The sequence below is a fragment of the Eptatretus burgeri genome, chromosome 3, assembly GCF_056783735.1.
Source record: "Eptatretus burgeri isolate ZD-2024b chromosome 3, Ebu_testis_v1, whole genome shotgun sequence".
NCBI classification, from domain to species: Eukaryota; Metazoa; Chordata; class Myxini; order Myxiniformes; family Myxinidae; genus Eptatretus; species Eptatretus burgeri.
In genome coordinates, this window is record NC_140963.1 from 94270917 (window position 1) to 94295916 (window position 25000).

At 41.7% G+C, this 25000-nt stretch overlaps 1 protein-coding gene across 17 annotated transcripts in view; it reads right to left on the minus strand.

Annotated features, from left to right (window-relative positions):
• Positions 1–25000, minus strand: part of LOC147030477 (transcription factor 12-like) — a 336231-nt gene that overhangs the window by 34544 nt on the left and 276687 nt on the right. For 12 of the 17 annotated variants that reach the window (XM_085874584.1, XM_085874582.1, XM_085874583.1 and 9 more), the window contains 2 exons: positions 15990–16052; positions 10–118 (listed from right to left, as the gene is read on the minus strand). In XM_085874584.1, the coding sequence (XP_085730710.1) occupies positions 10–118; positions 15990–16052 (172 nt within the window). The remainder of the gene's footprint in view (positions 1–9; positions 119–15989; positions 16053–25000) is intronic. The other 5 variants (XM_085874587.1, XM_085874592.1, XM_085874586.1 and 2 more) reach the window with 3 other exon arrangements.

A 25000-nucleotide genomic window follows, 5' to 3' on the forward strand; every position in this document is an offset into this window, starting at 1 on the left:
TTTACTGACCTCGGAAACAGTCCTGGCCGGAAATGAGCTCGAGGCTGGTGGCAGAAGGCAAAGAGCCAGACAGCACGTCGTGCATGGACAAACCATCCTCACAGTGTGGCCTCACCTGCTGGAAACACAAACCAGGCATCTCCTTGTCATGCAAATCACAGCACAAAAGGTTTATTTGCAAAATATTAGGTGAGATAGGTCAAGTATATTTTTCACACTCAAGAGTTAATGGTGTTCACAAAAGTACACCCGCTCTGGCTCTCAACTCAAAAGAAAATGCTCAATCGACCAACAAGAATGATTACAAATGAAGGACTATTTATTGAATGCTGAAAATAAACAACCATGCAAGATAGGGAGGAAGGAAGCAAAATAAAACCACCAATTAGTGTACACACTACCTCTGGGGTTATGCAACAGTACATCACACAAGATGATAACAAATGAAAATTTTTCAAAGATCATGGTGGAATGCAAGATGGAGATGATGGTGAAAGTCAGACCGGTAATCTTTTTGGTAATCATTTGTTCAGAAAGGCCCACGCCTGAAACTTCAGCTTTATGCTTTGCTTCCCAAGGCAGTCAGCATTCAGTTGATACAACCGGTTGTTCGAATTGTCCGCCGATGCAGACCGACATGGGCGAAGGCTCTGTCATACGCAATATCTTTTATTCAATCATACTCCCTGTCATAAACTCCCTCGATATCTTTTTGTTTGCACATTCAACAATATGCAGACTGAACATAAACGAAAATCAAGTGTGTGAGTAAACATCACGTGGAATGTCCTTTTCTCCACTGTGCCAAGACATTCCTCCATGATATTGTTCTGCCATACTTGCCAAGGCCATGCCAAAGAACACAAACTTTCACCGTTTCCCAAACTACTGGACTATGACCACACGGGGGAGTCACAGAGCCATCATGCAAAGATCCCAACAATAACTCAAGTCTTTACATCCTCAAAAAGCCACGTACAATGGCGATGAGGGCGAATAGTATACAGCTTAACTTCAGGAATGAGTGAAGAATAGAAGGCACATTGAGGTAGTGGTACTTGCTGCAGTTGCGGATGACTGTGGGTCTGAATCCGTTGATGAAACATGAAAAAATAAGTAAATAAATAGGCAACTAAAGAAAAACTTAAAGGTCATCATTGTGATCCAAGACTGAAGAAGGCCTCAACTTGGATTAATTACTCAGTATTGTTATAGAAAAGCCAAATATATCCCTACATCAGGCCGAGAATGAAAATCAAAACAAAATGGCAGCAGGGTAAGGGTTAAAGATCCATCTGCTCATTAAAAATCAGCAGCATGGGGTGGAAATCCCTTGGTGTCTGTAAAATATATACACATCCCCCGTCGCTATGCCGACACCGAGGGATAAACATGTGGTTTACAGCAGGGAATGACGGTATGATCATGAAACGGCTCACAAGATGCACGGACTGGCATTCGACAAGCTCAGAGTTTGCATGCTTCAGACATGTGAACAAAATCTACAAAATGGCTTGGCTTGAGATGCATAACAAAGCCTATTGTGACATGTGTTAGGTAAAAAGAAAGAGGGGTGAGGGTGGAAGGAAAAGAACCATGGAGATGACAGGCTAGATGGTGAAATGATAAAGGGAGGCTTTTGATTAATGGCTTAATAACACGCACACACCTAACAGAGGAAAACCTGTGTATTAAATGCAAGTAACATGGGATAGAATTGCATCATGCATGTAAAAATGAACTGCTCCACAGTACAATCATGGTTAGACAGTACACTGAATGGTTGCCTGGATTGAAAGAAATCAGAAAGTGCCGCACCTACCGAAGGACTGCAAAAGTATGCACGGCGATATCATTGTGGCGTATTGAATGTGTGGGGAATACTCTGGTTTTCGGAAGGAAGTATCACATGACAAGCATCCAGAAATCAAAGTCTTGGCTCGTGAAGGGTACTCCATGTGGCCGATTGCAGCCCAACATCATGTTTCGAGAGCTGTACATGCAAGACTGAGGAGGATACACAAAACTGGTACGACACTGCACACAATATAAGTGATTGAGGAAGAAAGCCCAAACTCTCCAAAAGTGATGCTCGGTACCGAAGGGTAAGTTCGCTACGTGATAGATGACGGTCCAGTAGAGATGTTGCGAATGACTTGGCTGAAAGTACAGGTGTTAACGTTGTCAACAGTACCAGTTTCACGTGTCCTCCCCAGTCTTGCATACAGCCAGTGTGACCACTCCTTGGCTTTTTTCACAAGATCTTGGCTATTCGTTGTTCACCTTGGCATCTTGGTTTTCTGTAGGTTTTCTTCTATTATCATCGCTTTTCTGAAACCTTGTGAATTCTTGGCTTTTTTATTGGCTCACCTTGGCATTTATGAAAATGAGGAGTGGTCACACTGCATACAGCTCCTGCTGAAACATTGTCATCTGCAACCTGCCACATAGAGTAGCAATCGTGAGCTCAGATTTTAATTTGTGTGTGTGCTTAATTGTCATGTGATATTTCCTTCCCATGAGCCACCACACTACAATATCACCGCCTTTACTTTTATAGTCCTTCTGGAGGTGTATCACTTTGATCGCTTGCATGACAACCAGTCACAGTGTACTACATCAACAGTACATGACTGTACTATGGCAGATGCGAAGAGGATGAAGGCATGAGCATTAATAGCAAGAGGTGGACGCCGAAAGTCGAGAAAGAACCACAAAGAGAACATAAAGAGAAGGAAACACATCAACTCGGAAGCCTTAAATTTGCAGGAACACTATTTGGGTGCATGTACCCCACATACCTTGAGCAACACACACGGGTGTATCAATATTCCATGAATGTGCTTTGCGTGGAAAAGGAATTATTTTTGCTGCGGTTACCAACTGCCGCCTGGGATATGCCACTGGCATTGGCATCCTTATCCTGCACCCCCTCCTTCCATCCAATTTGTTTACAGCGCTGGAAATGCACTTTGCATTGCAAATCCCAGCTTAATTAAACATGCAAATGCTGCTGGTAATTAGGTCCCCACGCGGAAAGCGTTTGCCGTTTCGCATATATTAAATGGAGGGGGAAAGTGGAGAAACAGGCAAGAACTTTCCATAAGGTGTTGGGCCACCTTGTGGCTCCACAGCTTATAGAACCTTTTGGTCGAGGGATCACGTTCCACTCAGAGAGACTTTTCTTGTAAATTCTGGTACTGTACATAAATAAATACAAACATGTATCCTTGGAGGGCATTCGATTATTAATTCAGTAAAACTGTAACGTCAAATTGTACACTTTATGATTTATTTATTGGTTGTTTTTTTTTTTTCGTCCTTGTAGCTGTGTCTCGTGGAACAACAGCCTGTACAGGCAGTGTCAGAAATTGCAGAAGGAAGTTCTATTTACATACTTGGATAGTTAAAGCTGGATGTGGATTTTCATTTGAAAACCAAAACAAACAGGGAGCATATTAAAACTTCACCTTCTCCTCGAGGTATTATTCCCCTGATACATGTAAGGGGGTTAACGCCTTGATAGCATCTGCAGATAAATCTTTGGGATGGGTTACGCAGTCATTTCATCACGCTCCAGTTGATATCTGTCATTTGTGACCTCATTGTCACCGAGATGTGCTTTCAATGGTCCAAAGACAACACACAATCACAAGGTAACAAGTGTGGACTGTTGGGATAATTTATTACTTCCCAACAGATCTCTGTGAGAATAATAGTGCTCACACTTGCCAGGTGAGGGTGTGTATCACGTTGTGAAGTAACACCCAAAGCAAGCATATTTGACAATCATCTGCGTGTTGCTTGTCTCACTTTATTGCATAAGTTTACTGTCATACAATGCATTTATGCTTTTCACCACGTTCAATAAATTCCACATGAATTTAACCATTAAAGGCCCAAAACACCATGGCCGTAAACTTTCTGGCTGATCGCTGAACCTTCAATATTTTGGTTGTGGGTACTGAGAATGTCTCCATTCCATGCTGGCTTTCCTCGACTCTGGCATGAAATGATGGCCCCAAGTCTCATCGCATCACAATCTTATTCAATAAATCATTTTGTCACTCTGGCAGCGGTCCTTTTGCAATGACCACAAAAGTCCTTTGGTATCCCCATTGCACTAACTTTGTCAAATGCCAAGTGAAAAGGAATGACTGTTTCCACACTTCAGAAAACCAACACCGAATTCTTCTGCAATTTCACCGACAGCAATCCTGTAATTCTCAAAAGTGATACGTTCAACAGTTTTAATGATTTCTTTAATGACAGCAGTTGGTTGCATACCGGTGCTCAAGATTGATCACCAATTCACAGCCATTTTAAAACTAGCTGCACCATTTACAAACAGAGAACAACATAAAATCAAATAACTGTCCAAATACAGCAATGGAGTATCAGCAGGAACCCAAATAGACAAAGATGGGGTCATCAGGAGGAACCTGGATAGGATTTGGGTTTTGGCTGCGACTTCTTTCCCCTCAAACCCATCCAGGCACAGCCAGGTGAGCCCCACAAAAATTATTTGCACAATTCACCCCTCTGCCGACAAAGACGAAAAAAAAGAGAAGAGGAGAGATGAAGGACAAGAAGAAATCACGCACACCAAATGAACGTGTGCGCACGCGTGCGCGCACACACACACACACGCACGCACACGCACGCACGCACACACACACACACGCACACACGCACACACACACACCCTACCCGTCGCTCTTCGCTGACCAACCAATTGGTCATCGTATTTGCCAAAACTTTTGGGTGAGAAGGAGAAAGAAGGGAAAACAAATTTGCCCATGCATAGAGTGCTTTAACCCCTCACCCTCACCCCAACCTCCCCTGCTCCCTGTCCACATCCTCAAGTCCCGCTCCCCCCTCACTTTGCCCCCCGTTCATCTTGATGTCCTTTCCCTCTAGAAATGTCCCACACACGATGACAGGCCTTAACAGGCCCCTCCGTTTTTTTCGGAGGGGGGGGGAGAAAGGAAGGGGAACAAATTTACCCGTGCAAAGAGTGCTTTAACCTCAGCATTGCCCAAGTGATAAAGGAATTTGTAATAACCTCTGCCACCACCACCAGGTGGTACTACACGGTACACATTTACTTGGAGAATTTACACCCTACCCTGCCCCCCACACCCCCGTATGAGGCCGTAGCCACAGAGCCTATGTTACCCCACACACAAAGTTGTATTTGTATCCCAAGTTTGGAGTTTGTAACTTAAAATATGTGGCCGTGCATAAGGAACAAAGATAGATAGCCAGCCACAGACACAGAGAGAGAGACAGAGACAATACCATGTATGTATGTATGTATGTATGTGTGTATATATATATATATATATATATATATATATATATATATATATATATATACATATATACACACACACACCATTTATTTACTTATTTTACACAATTTCCTTTCACACAACTTCCAATGCTATGTAAACCTTTTTGCACAAAAACCAACCAAACTTAAACAAGAGATCCCAATGATGTCCAAAAACATTCTGTCATGACCGAATCAAACTCTTAGAATAATAACCCCTGTCAAACATAATGGAATACATCTTCTTAGCACAAACCACAAAATCATCCTGAAGAAAACAAATTTCAGCAAATCTCATAAGCCGAGATGAAAACACATTGTAGCTTATCTTAACCGGTACATCACCAGACATAAAAGTACACAAGGCAACAGGAAAACGAAAATAGTCAACTTTATGATACATATTTGTGCAAAAACAATTATTTCAAACTCAACTAACACATCCATATATACCACTACACCATCATCATCATTACCACTCTTATTGGCTATTATGCTTTTTGGATAAATCCCATGAATGAGCAAATCAAAAAACTTGGAATTAATCACACAAATATCATCAATATAACGACAGGTAGAAGATAACAGTTTTGCGAAACCTAACTTCTCCTTCATCAACTTCTGCACAAATGAAACTCACAATAAACATGGAAAATGTCTACTAATTGGCAGAAGGGGCTACAGTTCCCTCCCATTGGAATGCCTTTTACTTGTTTAAATATTTTCCCATAAAAAGATACAAAAGTGTAAAGCAAAATAAAATTAACAGTATCTTTAAATTTCTGTTGGTCAAAACAATTAAAATCTATAATTTTTTTTTCTTCGAAAAGAATGACAATAAACCTGTTGGATAAAAAATTACTATAAGAGCTAAAAACTTCATCAACAAGAGCGATAATTGCTTTGCAATGCATGTCCTCTACCAAGCCCGTTGAATGTTTGGGAGATAAAAAATCGTTTTGGTTTCACACACACTCGAGCCGATACTGGAACAGAAAATGAAGAAGAAGAATATTTGTAACCCACCGTGTTTCGTTCGTTTTAAGGCTTTGCCCATTCCACATTAAAAATAACCCGATATACATACATGTAGCAAAAACATGCGTCCGGCTTATGTGCATAGTGGTATGTATTACATCTTGGTTATATACCTAGGATCATTCCAATTGCACTGGGCCATGAACTAACACCCAGGCCTAAGGACTGCTGATCTGTGCTGCTTCATGCAGTGGCAGTGCATGATTTTATTGGGGTGGAGTCAAGGCAGCTAAACAATGACCCACATATAATGTGATATTTTCTAAGTTAAAAATGGGCATAACTTTGTGAAAAATTGATGAAACACCCTGAAACTTAAATGTGTTCTGTAACTTATCATAATAAAGCCATTTACCAAGTTTCATGGAACATATGTGCTATTTCCTGTTATCATATGAACATATGAACATATGTGTTATCAAGAAGTTTAAGGTCCATGGTACTGCAGCCAACCTTCCTGGATGTGGCCGCAAAATAAAACTTAATTGAAGATTGCAGCGAAGGATTGTTCGAATGGTGGAGAAAGCACCTCAATTAACTGCCAAACAGATTCAAGCTGACCTTCAGACACAAGATACGACAGTTTTAACTCGCACCATCCGTCACCAACTCGATGAAAGGGGGTTCTATGGTTGGAGACCCAGGAGGACCCCACTGCTGAGAGAGAGACATAAGAAAGCCCAACTGGAGTTTGCCAAAACACACCTGAACAAGTCAAACTCCTTCTGGGAGAATGTCCTGTGGACAGATGAGTCCAAATTAGAGCTTTTTGGTAAAGCACATCATCTCAATGTTTACAGAAATCAAAATAAAGCCTTCAAAGAAAAGAACACCTTCCCTACAGTCAAGCATGGAGCAGGTCCAATGATGTTTTGGGGTTGCTGTGCTGCCTCTGGCACTGGATGCCTTGAATGTGTGCACGGCATCATGAAATCAAGAGATTACCAAGGCATTTTGGAGCACAATGTTCAACCCAGTGTCAGAAAGCTGGGTCTCCGTCGAAGGTTGTAGGTCTTGCAGCAGGACAATGACCCCAAACACACTTCAAAAAGCACCCAGGAATGGTTCAAGACATAACGCTGGACTGTTCTGAAGTGGCCAGCAATGAGTCCAGATCTAAATCCCATTGAACACCTGTGTGGAGATCTGGAAATAGCAGTTGGGAAAAGGCACCCTTCAAATCTGGGAGAACTGTAGCAGTTTTCACAAGAAGAGTGGGCCAAACTACCAGTAGAGAGGTGTAGGAAGCTCATTCGTGGCTATAGGAAGTGCTGGATGGCAATTATTTTGTCCAAAGACTGTGCTACCAAATATTACGTCTATAATAGTGTGTGAATAATTTTGTCAATGCCATTTCTTTTTATTTTCTGATTTAAAAGGATATACAGTGGGGAGAACAAGTATTTGATACACTGCCGATTTTGCAGGTTTTCCCACTTACAAAGCACGTAGAGGTCTGTAATTTTTATCATAGATACACTTCAACTGTGAAAGACGGAATCTAAAACAAAAATCCTGAAAATCACATTGTTTGATTTTTAAATAATTAATTTGCATTTTATTGCATGAAATAAGTATTTGATACATCAGAAAAACAGAACTTAATATTTGGTACAGAAACCTTTGTTTGCAATTACAGAGATCAGACGTTTCCTGTCGTTCTTAACCAGGTTTGCACAGACTGCAGCAGGGATTTTGGCCCACTCCTCCATACAGATCTTCTCCAGATCCTTCAGGTTTCGGGGCTGTCGCTGGGCAACACAGACTTTCAGCTCCCTCCAAAGATTTTCTATTGGGTTCAGGTCTGGAGACTGGCTAGGCCACTCCAGGACCTTGAGATGCTTCTTACGGAGCCACTCCTTAGTTTCCCTGGCTGTGTGTTTCGGGTCGTTGTCATGCTGGAAGACCCAGCCACGCCCCATCTTCAATGCTCTTGTTGAAGGAAGGAGGTTGTTGGCCAAGATCTCGCGATACATGGCCCCATCCATCCTCCCCTCAATACAGTGCAGTCGTCCTGCCCCCTTTGCAGAAAAGCATCCCCAAAGAATGACGTTTCCACCTCCATGCTTCACAGTTGGCATGGTGTTCTTGGGGTTGTACTCATCCTTCTTCTTCCTCCAAACACGGCGAGTGGAGTTTAAACCAAAAAGCTCTATTTTGGTCTCATCAGACCACATGACCTTCTCCCATTCCTCCTCTGGATCATCCAGATGGTCATTGGCAAACTTCAGATGGGCCTGGACATGCGCTGGCTTGAGCAGAGGGACCTTGCATGCACTGCAGGATTTTAATCCATGACTGCGTAGTGTGTTACTTATGGTTTTCTTTGATACTGTGGTCCCAACTCTCTTCAGGTCATTGATCAGGTCCTGCCGTGTAGTTCTGGGTTGATCCCTCACCTTTCTCATGATCATTGAGGCTCCACAAGATGAGATCTTGCATGGAGCCACAGACTGAGGGAGATTGACTGTTATCATGAACTTCTTCCATTTTCTAATAATTGCGTCAACAGTTGTTGCCTTCTCGCCAAGCTGCTTGCCTATTGTCCTGAAGCCCATCCCAGCCTTGTGCAAGTCTACAATTTTGTCCTTGATGTCCTTCGACAGCTCTCTGGTCTTGCCCATTGTGGAGAGGTTGGAGTCTGATTGATTGAGTGTGGACAGCTGTCTTTTATGCAGATAACGAGTTCAAACAGGTGCAGTTAATACAGGTAATGAGTGGAGAATGGAAGGGCTTCTTAAAGACAAAACTAACAGGTCTGTGAGAGCCGGAATACTTACTGGTTGGTAGGTGATCAAATACTTATTTCATGCAATAAAATGCAAATTAATAATTTCAAAATTATACAATGTGATTTTCAGGATTTTTGTTTTAGATTCCGTCTTTCACAGTTGAAGTGAACCTATGATAAAAATTACAGACCTCTACGTGTTTTGTAAGTGGGAAAACCTGCAAAATCGGCAGTGTATCAAATACTTGTTCTCCCCACTGTATTAAGTTCTGAATCAAAAACAAAGGTTCTGTTATATTAACAGTGAAATAAAGAATTGTGGAGACAAAATACTTTTGTCAGTTTCAACTCATTTTTAGAGATAATTCTGAGTTTATGAAAAAAGTGCAAGGGTACCAATATTTTTCGTCACAACAGTAACTCCTTTCATAAAACGTCAATGTAAAACCATTAAAAACCATTCAATGTAAGTATGGTTGCTCACGCCCTGTAAGTATGCTTGCTCATACCCTGTAAGTACGCTTGCTCACTCCCTGTAGGCTTGCTCACGCCCTGTAAGTACGCTGGCTCATGCCCTGTAAGTATGCTTGCTCATGCCCTGTAAGTACGCTTGCTCATGCCCTGTAAGTACGCTTGCTCACGCCCTGTAAGTACGATTGCTCATGCCCTGTAAGTATGCTTGCTCATGCCCTGTAAGTACGCTGGCTCACGCACTGTAAGTATGCTGGCTCACGCCCTGTAAGTACGCTTGCTCATGCCCTGTAAGTACGCTTGCTCATGCCCTGTAAGTACGCTGGCTCACGCCCTGTAAGTACGCTGGCTCATGCCCTGCAAGTATGCTTGCTCATGCCCTGTAAGTATGCTTGCTCATGCCCTGTGAGTATGCTTGCTCATGCTCTGCAAGTATGCTTGCTCATGCCCTGTAAGTACGCTTGCTCATGCCCTGCAAGTACGCTTGCTCATGCCCTGTAAGTACGCTTCCTCACTCCCTGTAAGTATGCTTGCTCATGCCCTGTGAGTTTGCTTGCTCACGCCCTGTGAGTACGCTGGCTCACGCCCTGTAAGTACGATTGCTCACGGCCTGTAAGTATGCTTGCTCACGCCCTGTAAGTACGCTTGCTCACACCCTGTAAGTGCGTTGGCTCATGCCCTGTAAGTACGCTTGCTCACGCCCTGAAAGTACGCTTGCTCACGCCCTGTAAGTACGTTGGCTCATGCCCTGTAAGTACGCTTGCTCACGCCCTGTAAGTATGCTTGCTCACGCCCTGTAAGTACGCTTGCTCATGCCCTGTAAGTACGCTTGCTCATGCCCTGTAAGTATGCTTGCTCATGCCCTGTAAGTACGCTTGCTCACACCCTGTAAGTACGCTTGCCACACTGCTTTCAGCGAATGCGATTTTCGAAGCATGTACATGTATGTTCATCGCATGTGCAGTTAAGTTAGCGAGCTCTAGCGATAGTTTGTTCTTGAGATTAATAATGCGCACTTTCTCGGAAATTTTAATTGAGCTCCTGATTAAGTACAGTCGACCAACATCTTAAAATGGTCTTCATTTGCATATGGATCCGGAAGGCTGGCAGAAAGATTTTGAAGCCATGGTATGCTCATGTGGTGTTCAATGGAACCCAGACTCTGGGGGATATTTTCAACGAATTTGAAAATGGGGAGTTCGCCCAGGGATCGCCTATCAACGACAACTACCAGAAACTACTCATGTCAGTCGTGCAAGTCCGCATACATCTAGTACTGATTTAGTATGTACAAGCACATAGTACAGCAGACTGTGCCATTGTTGCAGTCGATGGTGCCGTTTCAGGTATTTAACCAACGTCATTTTTAATGGTATATGGGGATGTGTGTTGGTGGAAGTGATCGACTTTGGTCTGGCAGACTTCACCATGTGGGGGTCATCTTGGAAAATATATCAAAAATCTGGAAAATATCACATATTAAGGCACCCAATCCTTTTTTTGTTTTAGCCCAGATGAGAAACTAATAATTTATTTAACTTGGCCTAAAATACTTCTCATGCAAATCCTGACTATCCATATGAACACAAAGCTTACTCAACAATGGTTTTGACCAATCCTGGGAAAACAAGCCTCAACTACTGAAAAAATTAATCCTGTTGTCCAAAACTTCCACAAACCTATCATACCATGTACTAAAACCATTTGCAGATAAAGTAAACTTTTTACACATTTTACGAAGAAAATCAGAAAGAGAATCAACTAGAAGGGCACTCGGTGGAGCGCCTACCTCCTCCATATCATGCCTGCTCCATGAGAACATATCGGGCCCAATACATTTTTGAAATATCATGCTATAAAGTACTATATCGTTTTTGGCCCTATCTCAATGGTGAAGAATGAGTTTGAAAATTAAATAATTATTGTATCCAGATCCGGATTCGGATCCTCACCAAAACCGAACCAACTCGTCCTTGCCACACACCCAAAGTGTCCACCAAGTTTCATCCCAATCCATCCATAACCTTTTGAGATATAGTGCTATATATGTCATTTTTGCCCCTATCTCTCAATGGTGAACAATCACTTAAAAAAATTCCAGTAGTCGGATCTGGATCCAGATCTCCACCAAAATCTAATCACTTCATCCTTGTCACACACGCAACCTGTCCACAAAATTACATCCGGATCCATCTCCAACTTTTTGAGATATCCTGCACACAAACAAACAAACAGTAAGGGGGTGAAAACATAACCTCCTTCACCTTCGAGGGCAAATGTAACAATCGAAGATCTAATACAACTCCATGGCCGAATCACTGGTTCCCGATATTTGGCTCCAATTTTCATAAGATCCCTGACATCACTATTACTAATAATATTGAAATCACCAGAGATCATATGTCCACATGGTTCATACAAAAAAGGTGAAGAGGAACATGTACAGTCAGTTGCTAAAATATCCCAAACTCCATCTCTCCAAAGAGTTTTAAGAAATTTACCAAAATGAAATCAGGATTGGCCAACAGTTTTGGTGAAAGTGAAATGCACTTTCAATGGGGTTCGCTCCCTAACTTTTTCTGGCAACTACCTCTCCACATTAGAGTCCCTAAAAATTGAATGTAGCTGAAGCTTATTCACTTGCTTGCGAGAAAAACCACAAATCAAGAACTCACTCATCACACCACTTTTGGCAGGAGACTTACTTATATGAACCCTGCTACAAAAAGCCTCAACCAAAAAAGAAAACATGTCGTATGTATTTGCTAAACTACGTAGATTTGTAGGTAAGAAATGCTTGGAACATGATCTCAAAAGAACAGAAAGGTTTTGAAAAAGTTCCCCATCATGCAAATGTTGAAGTCCCTCAATTATATCTGAAATCCCCACTTTTGGAGCTTTACCCCCTCTTACTATGACATCCACAACCCCGAGGTCTCCATACAATTGGATTAGCAAAATACTCATTAAAACAAACATTAACCTGAGAAACCAACGCCAAATCTTGTACCCTATCATTAAAGACCAGAGGATAAATCACAAATAGGGTCCTAATACAAAAATCCTCTTTGTGTCCGAGCTCAACACCACAATTCACTTCATTATCAAAATCATTAACATTACTGAGTCCATAATTTGGATAAATATCCATGAAAATGATGGTGTAGTTATATCCAGGAATATGATGGTGTAGTAAAATCCATGAATATGGTGTCATTACATCCATGAATATGGTGTCGTTATATCCATGAATATGGTGTCGTTATATCCATGAATATGGTGTCGTTATATCCATGAATATGGTGTCGTTATATCCAAGAATATGGTGTAGTTATATCCATGAATATGGTGTGGTTATATCCATGAATATGGTGTCTTTATATCCATTAATATGGTGTCATTATATCCATGAATATGGTGTCGTTATATCCATGAATATGGTGCCGTCATATCCATCAATATGGTGTGGTTATATCCGTGAATATGATCGTATAGTTATATCCATGAATATGGTGTCGACATATCCATGAATATGGTGTGGTTATATCCATGAATATGGTGTCATTATATCCATGAATATGGTGTCGTTATATCCATGAATATGGTGTCGTTATATCCATGAATATGGTGTCGTTATATCCATGAATATGGTGTCGTTATATCCATGAATATGGTGTCGTTATATCCATGAATATGGTGCCGTCATATCCATCAATATGGTGTGGTTATATCCGTGAATATGATCATATAGTTATATCCATGAATATGGTGTCAACATATCCATGAATATGGTGTCGTTATATCCATGAATATGGTGCCGTCATATCCATCAATATGGTGTGGTTATATCCGTGAATATGATCGTATAGTTATATCCATGAATATGGTTATATCCGTCCATAATTTGGATAAATATCCATGAAAATGATGGTGTAGTTATGTCCAGGAATATGATGGTGTAGTAAAATCCATGAATATGGTGTCATTACATCCATGAATATGGTGTCGTTATATCCATGAATATGGTGTTGTTATATCCATGAATATGGTGCCGTCATATCCATCAATATGGTGTGGTTATATCCGTGAATATGATTGTATAGTTATATCCATGAATATGGTGTCGACATATCCATGAATATGGTGTCGTTATATCCATGAATATGGTGCCGTCATATCCATCAATATGGTGTGGTTATATCCGTGAATATGATCGTATAGTTATATCCATGAATATGGTGTCGACATATCCATGAATATGGTGTGGTTATATCCATGAATATGGTGTGGTTATATCCGTGAATATGGTGTGGTTATATCCGTGAATATGATCGTATAGTTATATCCATGAATATGGTGTCGACATATCCATGAATACGGTGTGGTTATATCCGTGAATATGATCGTATAGTTATATCCGTGAATATGATCGTATAGTTATATCCATGAATATGGTGTCGACATATCCATGAATATGGTGTGGTTATATCCGTGAATATGATCGTGTAGTTATATCCATGAATATGATGATTTCGTTTTATCCACGAATATGGTGTCATATCCATGAATATGATGGTGTAGTATCCACGAATAATGGTGTTGTATCGGGGTTTAATGTACAAATGATGTCGCATTCTGAAAAATGATTCCTCGTCTCCAGCAGCTCTGAAATTATGAATTACGGTAGCACACGTGGTAAGGAAAGAGCAGACCGTGCGAGTAATTTCTGGGTTTGACTCAACTCACATTGAGCACTGCACTGCATTATATTGTACCATACAAGTGTAACGGTTGCAGCCCAGATTTTCGATGATGAAAACCTGACAACTCCAACAAAAATAACTTGTCAACATTAAATGGAGTACAATTTCTTGGACTTTGTGAAGCAAGCTAAAAAGAAGAAAATTTATTGCATGAAAAAAGCTGAAAATGCCCAACACAAAGGGCAAAGAGGAAGAAAGCACGAGTGGGGTTAGATTCCTGATAAAATCAAGTTTACTGAAAAGTTTGGCACTGCATCAGCGGCATAGCAACATCCCCAGAAAATGATGCAACCAGCAGCCACAGGCTGCACATGATAACAAGCTAATGAAAAAGTGGATAAAATAAATAAATCAATCAATAAAAACAATGAAGAAGCTGTTGGAAATTTCAGAACAAACAAAATAAATGAAAAAAAAAGGTTATTGGAATTTTATGACAAATTAATCTTCCACGAGCGAGGAACTCGATGGGTATAATTCACCTCGCATCACGGACAGGTTAATTCCCCCAGAATTACGGATGGGATGACTCCCACCTGGAGTAGCGTTATACAATACACATTAATTTTCACACAGAGAATTGGGGTGCACCCCTCACCCTGATCTATGAATTTATTTCAATGCCTTAGCCACCCCCTCCCCCACTATTTTAACTCACTCTGTCTGGTGGTTCCAGGAGTGCATAAGAGTCATACAAGCAACACACAAACAGACACGTCTCTATTTATATATAGTATGATAAATGAACACCTTTAAAAATTATTCAAGAATTACATCCACCACATTTATTGTCTTCCTTAAATTCTTTATTTTTTTGAGTTCCATCTCCTGTTGTCCAACTTTTGCTCTTTCATCAAGATTTTCAATTCCTTGGTGTTATAGAGCTCTGACTCTAAGTACCCTTCCATAACTAATTGCTGTTGTTGCTTTGCATGGTGCATCACCCACATACCTTGCTCTGAGCCAACTCCTTTAAGTCAATGCACATCTTCATCATTTGTGATTTCAACTGCCACAACTCCATTTATCTGCGACTTGGTCATACAAAAGCTTGCCATATCATTACTGTCAAGGCCTTCTGCGACGAACAGGGCCTTATTTAATGGGTCAATTTTCCATCTTGGATCTCAGCTGACATGTCATTCTCAATTCTAAACTTGGTTAAGAAAATTTCAATGCCAACCTTACCTGCTGTTCATCTGCCCAATTTGGCTCATTAAAACCCTGACTTGGTCAAGATCCGTCCCAGTCATATTCGCTGTAGTTAGAGAGCTGCCTCAGTGCCACAGTTTGGCAAAGACTGCATTCTGGACTTTCCCCAAAATACTGGTCTTCAATCTGCTACACATCTCATATTTACTCAGCCTGAGAGTCCTTTCAGAAAAGCTTTCTCTCACTCAAGTGCAAGTTTATTCAATCTTGTCTGGAGCTACCATATATCCAACCTCTCAGTATTGTGGCAAAAGAGCTGCTAAAAAGAAACATGCCTTCTCTTCATGGAAGGCTAACACCATTTAGGACAACCTTAGATCATTTCATAAAGGTCCACGAGCGTATGTCCATCCTCAGGTGAGCCACATCTTTGCTAATCATCGTATGCTTATTTTTAGGTCAAACTCCTTTACATGTCTTTTTACAAAATTGATGGTACCTTGTTAAATCTTTCTCTGGTGTCTGCACCCCTCCACCCCCTCTCTCTCAAAGTATAAAAAACCTGAAGAAAAGAAGAGAATTGAAGTGATGCACCACAGTTAAAGAAAAAGTTGAACAATGTGATCTGAATAAACTTCTAAGGAGGATGATTATGGATAGACAAGTCATGAGAATCTTAAACAGTAGAACACAAGCCGAAGTGGAATTCTGATAGGATATATTTTCACCCTAAAATAAGAAAATGGAGGTATTGTTGCGAATCTGGAAGCCATGAGCACACAACATACAGGTCCTATAGATCAGTTATATCGGTAAGTATGTGTTTTATAGATAGTTTCCTTTCCCTTGTCTAACGGCCCAGTAACACCTTGACGTTTTAGCCAGCAATGGCAACATATCAAAATGTATGTAAAACGCTGGCTTACGCTGAACCTTTGATGTTTTTTTTAAAGATTCGGACGTATTCATAACGAGTTGGTCGAATGCATAACATATTATTAATGGACACAGAACGTTTTGTTGTCTTATAGATGACTTATACCAACGAATGCATAGCCTGTTGTCGGCGTTCACAACCTATGCCCAACGATAGTCGAACTTATGCATAGCGCGCTGCACGTATCGCCGACGATCACGTGGCGTAGCCTATTAAAAGGCTGCCGCACAATGATTCAAATCATAACCGCCGGAGAAATGGAAGTGTCAACATCGCAGTCACACCTTGGCGATCTTGCCAGCGTATGCCGACCTCTGAAAATTTTGTCGAAAACACTGTAGCACGTTGAATACGGTATGGGTAAGTTTGGGATACGTGAATAGAACGCTAAAGTACGCTATCATACGTCGTAGTAAGTGGAGTACGTCTTGTAATTTTAAATGTGTTAAACATTTTACGACGTACTTGCCGAATGCCTCACACGTTCCGCATGCGATGGGAATAAGTTGTACGCATGATATGCGATCGTTGGCACACGTCCACACACGTTACTTGTAAGTTACTCATAAGTCAAAACACGTCAATGTAATGGTTAGCGTCAGTGTTCCAGACTCCCTGGTTTTTGTTTTAATTTTTTTTTCTTCGGTATGACGGTGATGTTGACACTTCGATTTCTAATGCGGTTATAATATAATATAATTAATAGGCTGCCGCTCAACGATTTAAATCATAACCGCACTAGAAATCGAAGTGTCAACATGACCGTCATACCGAAGAAAAAAAAAAAAAACCAGGGAGTCTGGAACAATGACGCTAACCATTACCTTGACGTGTTTCGACTTATGAGTACCTTACAAGTAACGTGTGTGGACGTGTGTCAACGATCGCGAAATGTGCCTACAACACGTTACTCATAGGTTAGAAATAAGTTTCGGGTACGCTAAACATTACTTCGACGTGTTTCGACTTATGATTAACTTACAATTAACGTGTGTCGACGTGTGTCAACGATCGCATAACGTGCCTACAACTTATGGCCAGCATAGTGGAACTTGTGAGTCATACGTTGGGATTATCGTAAAATTTCAAGCATGCTAAAATTTGAGGACAACTGCAAAGTACAACGATGAAAGCCAGCGTACTACTACGTATGGCAGTGTTTTTCAGTGTGCTCTCAATGTTTCCAAAACTTACCCATAACGTATTTGACGTGTGCCAACGTTTTCGACAAATTTTTCAAAAATCAGCATAAGCTTGCTAAAACGTCAAGGTGTGACTGGGCCTTAATGGGTAAATAAATGTTCATGCGCTGTGAGTTACTTTTGATAGTTAGGATTTCCTTTTATTTGTAACACCACCAGCAATGACAGCAACAACGACAGCAACGGATTACTACGGCTCTGCAGAGAACAACAACAACAACCTTCTGCTCCCGGATTCTCCTCACGCTCAGTGGGGGAGGGGTCATGCCCCCACCCACCGATGCGCTGGGCAGCGTGCCGAGTGGGGGAGGGGTCGAGCCGCGCCGGAGCGCATAAACAGGGGGTCAGTCAATCGGTCTGGGTTGGTCTGGAGTCTGGACTGCTGGTCTTGGTCGTCGTCGTGGTCTTCTTCCTCCTCCTCACGATCGAGAGCTCGAGAGACGCCAGTCCCCGACAAGGACCGCAAGGGTTGGGCGCCGTGTCTCTCTCTCGGCGAACGGGCGAGCTTGAGGGACACCTTCCCCCCGCAAGAACCGCAAGGGTCGCTCGCCGGTGCCTGCGTCGACGCGAAGACCACATGAGGTGGACAGGTCCAAGACAGACCCTGGTCTTCAGCCCGACTGTCCTCAGGGCTGGACGTCCGAATAAGGACCACTTCGATCCGATTCTTTGGGTGTGTGTGCGTATGTGTGTTTGTGGCGCCAGTCAACGAAATAGTGAACTGTATAAGTGCTCTTGTTGTACATACCTTGCATACCTTCATTTATTAATATTTGGTTTATCTCTGCCCTTATGTGCTCCCCTCATCCCCCAATTGTAAATAAACATCCCCATTTGTGAAATGTTTCAGCTTGTTCGTGTCTATTCCTTCATTGGCTTCGCGTGCTGAGTGTTGGAAAATTAGCCAGGCCGTTGCCGTTCTAACGGGATATTTGGGACCGACGGATCTCGGCGATCAAACCGCTCGGATGGCACATGGAACGGGTATGCTAAGCGGCTCGTTCCGTACGAGCATCGTTGAGGGTGAATTTCCCCGGTAGTTTGGACCACGTGGCTATTTAGGGAAATTGAAATTGGCAATCGACCCTACCCCACGTGGTCTGTCTATTGGTGAACTTCGGTCCAATAAGGACCCGTACTTTTCCAGAGTTTTCCGAAAAGGTACGATCTAAATTCCGGGAAATCGGTCAAGCCGACTCTGCGGCTCTATCTAGCGGTCGTGCTCGTGGCCGACGCCCGGCACCGCAACAGTATTATCAGATAGATCTCATCATTAAGTATGCCAACAAATTCTCTGAGCGTCCAATTCACTGATATTTCAAATAAAACCAGAGCAGCACTCGGTAGAGCACATACCTCTTCCAGGTTGAACAGTTCATGTTTTGTATCCTACTGATAGGCCAGATCTGCATCTGGACCTTGACCGAACTCTAATTGGCTTGTTCTTATCACCTACCCAACTCATCCACCAGATTTTATCATAACCCATCCAAAACGTTTTAAAATATCATGCTATACAGTACATTGTTTTTGGCCCCATCTCTCAATGGTGAAAAATCACTGAGAAAAATATAAAATTCTCGTATTCGGATCCAGATCCGTAGCTTCACCAAAATCAAATCAAATCAATTCTTCCTTGTCACACACCCAAACTGTCCAAAATTCTCGTATCCGGATTCAGATCCGTATCTTCACCAAAACCAAATCAAATCAATTCTTCCTTGTCACACACCCAAACTGTCCACCAAGTTTCATCCGAATCCGTGCATAATTTTTTGAGATATCCTGATCACAGACAGACAGACAGACAGACAGACAGGGGTGAAAACATAAACTCCATCCACCTTCGGTGGCAGAGATAACAAGAAAACACCAAAGGCTGCCAGTCACTTTTGAGATTCAGTTTGCACAAGCATGAAAAGGGCAAAAGTATCAGAAGATTATGACATTGTTATCGGCACAGTCAAAGATGGTGGTGAATTGCTCTACGGCAAAATGGCAAAGCTCCTGACTTACAAAGTATCTGGAAGATGAAAAAAAAACAAAAATCTTAACTTTAACAAATTGAGCTGTTACCAATCTAAAAATGGAGATGAAATGGACCGAATAATTAGTGTCCAATGAGCCTGCTCTTCAATATTAATGAATTTCAGTTCACAAAAGTTATTAACCGACCAAGGACCAAACTGGAAAATAACCAAGTGCGGGAGAAAGTAGATTTATAAGTGTGAAAATTCAACAATAGACAACCTTCAAACAATAAATCAGCATCTGGAAAAATCAAGACAATACAAGTGCCCTTGTGTCTCACATTTGATGACGATCATTAAAATGCCTTCAACAATGTGGAAACAAAAGCAATCATACAAGCTCTACACGGCCTAAATATAATCAACATATTAAATGAAGTCTGCAATTATGAAACGGCGACCTTGAAACTGCAACAAAGTTGTGACAACATCAACATAGAAAGAGGCATCAGACAAGGGAGTTGGGGTGGAGGGGGGGGGGTTGAGGGGTGGGATTGGCTCAATCTTCCCAAAATTATTCGCTACGTACCTCAGAGCGTTTCAACACAAAAATGGGAAAATTAATAATGCTTACATGTTGATGGAAAAAGACCAAAGGACTTGCGATTTTCAGATGACTGTTTGAATTTCAAGTAATGCCGAGGAATTGAAAATCTTAATGAAAAAGCTAAATTTGAAGGCAGGGGCTAAATGAATATGATGAAGAGAATAAACATGTTCAACCGATGTGCAAGAACATTGTATAATAAAGCAAGAAATAAAAATTGACCATTGCAATGTTGAAGAAACTCATGATTATATTTACTGTGGCAAACTATGACCGTTTTTACAGCCATTTTTCCCTGCTGTGCAGGGGTTTGGCTTTTTCTTGAGGCAATGTTTTATGGCCGGATGCCCTTCCTGACGCCAACCCTGGTCGCCTCTTACGACACACAGGGATATGGTACACCTATTCTAACCGGGGCATACACCGGGACCAGTACACTGGTACTCATTTCGCCGACCTCGGAAGGATGACAGGCTGAGTCAACCCCCTGGTGTTAATTCAGCAGCCAACGGGGCTTGAACTCAGGACCCTGGGATCCCAAGCCACCACCCTAACCATTAAGCCAACACCAGGCTTACTGTGGCAAACTCATGAAAATAAATTCATATCACTGTTTGAAATGATGAGATGTGCCAAAACAGGATGGCCAGCAGTTGGAGAAATGGGGAGTGGGGGGGGAGTATGGGGCACATGAAAAACTGTATAAATAAACCGTCTGTCAGGTCTGTGTATATAAATAATATTAGCAACAACAAATTCCAATGAAATGTGCTCTCTTACAAAGAAAACTGAAAAAAAATTGTCACCACAAAGCAGTGGAATGCTACCATCTAAACATTAAAAAACACAGAGACAACAAAGAAGCCACTGGATCAGACGGAAAACAAAACTCAATTAGAGAGATCATAGAACACCTTGCCCTGTGCAGTCTTGAGAAACAAGGAAATGGGCAGGGTTTGCGAGCGGCAGATGTGATTGGTCGAGATGATGTAAAATGCTGCAATATTTTGTCCAAGTACTGCGAAACGAAAGGCTTCTCAAAGTGCCAATAAGGCAATTTGTGTTCTAGTGTTCAAGTATATAAATCAATTTAAATAAAATAAATATTTTAGAGGTTGCAGAAAAAAAATTCCAGAAGTTTACTGCCATTGATGCAGCATCTTTTACAAACACCTCTGTTTGGAATGACTTTCAATTTTGTTTGACCGCCACATAGGCAGACAGAGTAAAAAATTATTTCACTGCTCTCTGCGCATGTGCGATCGGGATGAATTCAGAGCCAAAGTACTGTTAAATGGCAGGTTATTTTCCGGTTCATACTCCGATTTGTGTTCATAATTATACCCCCCTTCTCCCCCACTCCAGAAACACTCTCATGCTGCATCTCTGAAAGCACTGTCAGGCAAACCCTCCCATCTACTTTCTTAATCCTCTTGAAGAAGTTCAGTTACTCAAACCTTTGGGCCTCACTATCAGCCATGGTCTTTTTTGGGCAAGCCACAGTTATAAGTTGGCCTCAAAGCAAGTCCTCCATCATGAAAACTCCTTTCTTGGCACACTCAAACTCTTATTCACCTTACAAGGCCCTAATACACAGCTTAATGGAAAACTTATCTCACCTTTGGGCTGGTGCCTCTGCCTCATAAGTTGCTCAGCTTGACACCGTGGAAACCAAGGCCTTCAAGATGATTGGAATCTCCCACTAAAAAGCTGAGCGTCTGGGCTTATAATTTTACCATCGCAGACAGGTCTCTCAGTCTTCTACTGACTCCATTCTGGTTTTGCACCCTCTGTTCTTTCTGTGCTTGCACACATTCCATCATCAACCCCTTCTTGTGAAACTCCTAAAATCCAGAATCACTGCTCACCTCCATTCATTTGTTCCTCTTTTTCACAACTATAGAACCAACTTCCACATTCTCTTCAATCTTATCCTTCCCTCCAGATAGATCTTCAAGACAGCTGTGCACCACCATCTCAGATCATCCCCCATCCAATACTATGATCTTTTTATACCCCTGTTAATCCTCCCTATGCCCACCTCTTTCTAAGTTCCCCGTTTTCTCTGCCTGAGAGTTTGCTTCTGTATCCATCTTGTCCACCCCATGTATCCTTCTCTAGTCTTCATTCTTCTCCACATCCCATATTTGTCCAAGTCTCCCTCTATTTTGCCCCTTGGCCCTGCTGTTTGTGTGTTTCCCTCTTTTTACTGTTCCTTTTGTTCTGTTACATCCTGATCCGTTCTATGTTCTCTCTCCTCCAAGAGCCTCGACTTTGTATTAAAAAACAATAAAAATTAAAACAAAAACAAAGGTTGCCTTCAATTGCAAAGTTTGAAGAAAAGAAAAAACAATAGAAAAAGCAAACCAAAAGGCAAAAAGACAAAAAAGAAATCTATGTTGCAAGCACCAATATGAAGCAACCAACTTAATTTTAAATTGTTACTTCACCTGCTTTATTTCCTCAGCCTTACCCCTTCTGATTACCATATTTTATGAGCTGAAGGAAGAATTGCATGAAAAGCAGTTTGAGTCCAATGATGACATTACTGGAGCAGCCAGATGTTGATTACGTGAAGAACAATGGTACATTGGGGTGTTTTCAACCACCTGTAAAAATTTTAACCTTGCTTGTGGAAATGGATTACAATGTTTGGTGATTACATGCAGTGAACTTAAAAGTTGCACATTCCTCAGGTTGTATTGTCTGTATTTTGTTTCGAACACTTTCTATATGAATGAGTGCCATAAGGATATTCCATCAACAATAATCACCCCCTTAATTGTTGTTATGTCAGAATGAAACTTGAAAGAGAGGTGAGAGGACAAATAAATGAAGGAAAGTTAGAAGATTAAAAAAAACAGAGGAAAAGAACACATGATCAAGGCTGACAGTAAGGCTGTTTAGAGTGTACTTTGACGATGATTAGCGAATAATTGCAACAGACTTTCATTCGGCGTCGAGGAATATGTCATTTTTTCCATGACAAATCATCATATTTGTAAATACCCAAGCGGAGATAAGTTTTGATGAATAAATACCTTGTGCTTCTGGATTTTAGAAGTTAACAGTATTGCAAACTGGAAGTTTGAAATAACAAACACAGGAATGAGTGGAACTCAGCCAAGTCAGCAATCCATCAAAATACATTTCTCGTCATATGGCAGGTGTGTACAATAACTAGAATGAAGGAAGCAGACAGGAAAATAACAGGTTTAAAGGAACAGGGTAAAACAACAGGAAGTATAAATGGAATTCACAAATATTGACAAGGAGCTGAGGCATTAAATGTGAAAGTCACCACAATGACTGCAGAGAGCTTTGGGATGCTAGAAAAGAGAAAACATTTGATTGAATTAAAATTGGGGTTTTAACAAACTTAAAATTAAAAGTAATGCAAAAAGAATATATTTTTGTAAAAGGGTACAGGACCAGAAAGGAGGTGATCGAAGACAGAGACCACCGTCCTGTTTGCGGTGTGAAAATGAGAGGTGCAGAGTCTCCAACTTCATCGCAGGAGATACCAATGATTTTGAAGGCCTTGTGGTTTCTGAGGTGTCGACCTGAGCAAGGGGCGAGGGAGAGGTACCAGCCCAAATGGGAGAGCAGATCAGGCTGCATGTGGAGGCCAAATGAAAAGATGAAACGCTCAGATGTGCGAAGGAAAGACTTTCCGAGATGGAGGATGCCCAGTCGGCAGCTGGCTTTGAAGGCTAACTTAGATATGGCATTTGTCCAATAAAGATCATGGCTGAGAGTGAGGCCCAAAAGATCAGATATTGATGCTATCAAAGTCTACAGAGAGGGAAGAGGCTGCTTAAATGAAGGATGAAGGATGCTACGGTCAAGGGTGGAGTCATCAGCAAAGAGATAAATAAAAGAGGATTTTCTAGAGTCAGAAAGATCTTTGCTGAAGATCAGGAATAGGACTGGGCCCAATGCAAGACTGTGGGGCACTCCATCCTGGACAGGGAGAGGAGATTAGAGAATCACAATGAGAGCCACATGGTGGCTACAAGTGTGTAGGAAGTCTGTAAGCCAGAGGCAGAGTTTGGAGACAGATTGTATCAAGTGCTCAAGATGTGTCCAGAGAGACAGCTCTGATCTCTTGTCTGAGATTGAGAGCCTTCATCCACTGTTGTGCCAGCAGAAACAGCATGTCCACGGTAGAGTGACTGGGCTTCAATCTAACATCAACTGACAGCCTGAGATGAGGAAGGATTTGGTGTCAAATATGATGATGGATTCCTTGACCTTACTGATGATTAGAAGTGAGCAAATAAGTCTGTAATAAAGAGGATATATTTTTGCACCATATTTGTGCAATGCAGTGATGTTGGCTGACTTCCAAGTAAATGGAAAATGACCTAGGGCAAATGATAGGGTGAACAGAGCAGAAAAAGCAAGTGCAAGAGCTGGATTTTAAGGCACGTGCACCATCCAGGTCAGTTGCAGAATCAGTCGAGCATTGAGAAAGACACAGAGTCTAGGACAATTCTCCCCTGATCTGGCAAAACCTAGTAAGTCGAATGCCCGTGGAGAGCACTTACTAGGTCTTGCCAGATCAGAGGAGAATTGGGTGCAACTCGGTAAGGTGGGTACAGGGAGTGAGGGGCGAGGACACAAGATTTGGAAGCAAAAACAAAATTGAGGCATTTGGACTTCTTGTGAGCAGGAAAGAATTTGCAGGAAAGTTAGCTGTGGTGCCGCTTGAAGTGAGGGAAGATACGGAGAGGGAGGACACTCCAGAGACAGACTTGACAAGGTGTCACCATATCGTTGAAAAAGGAGACA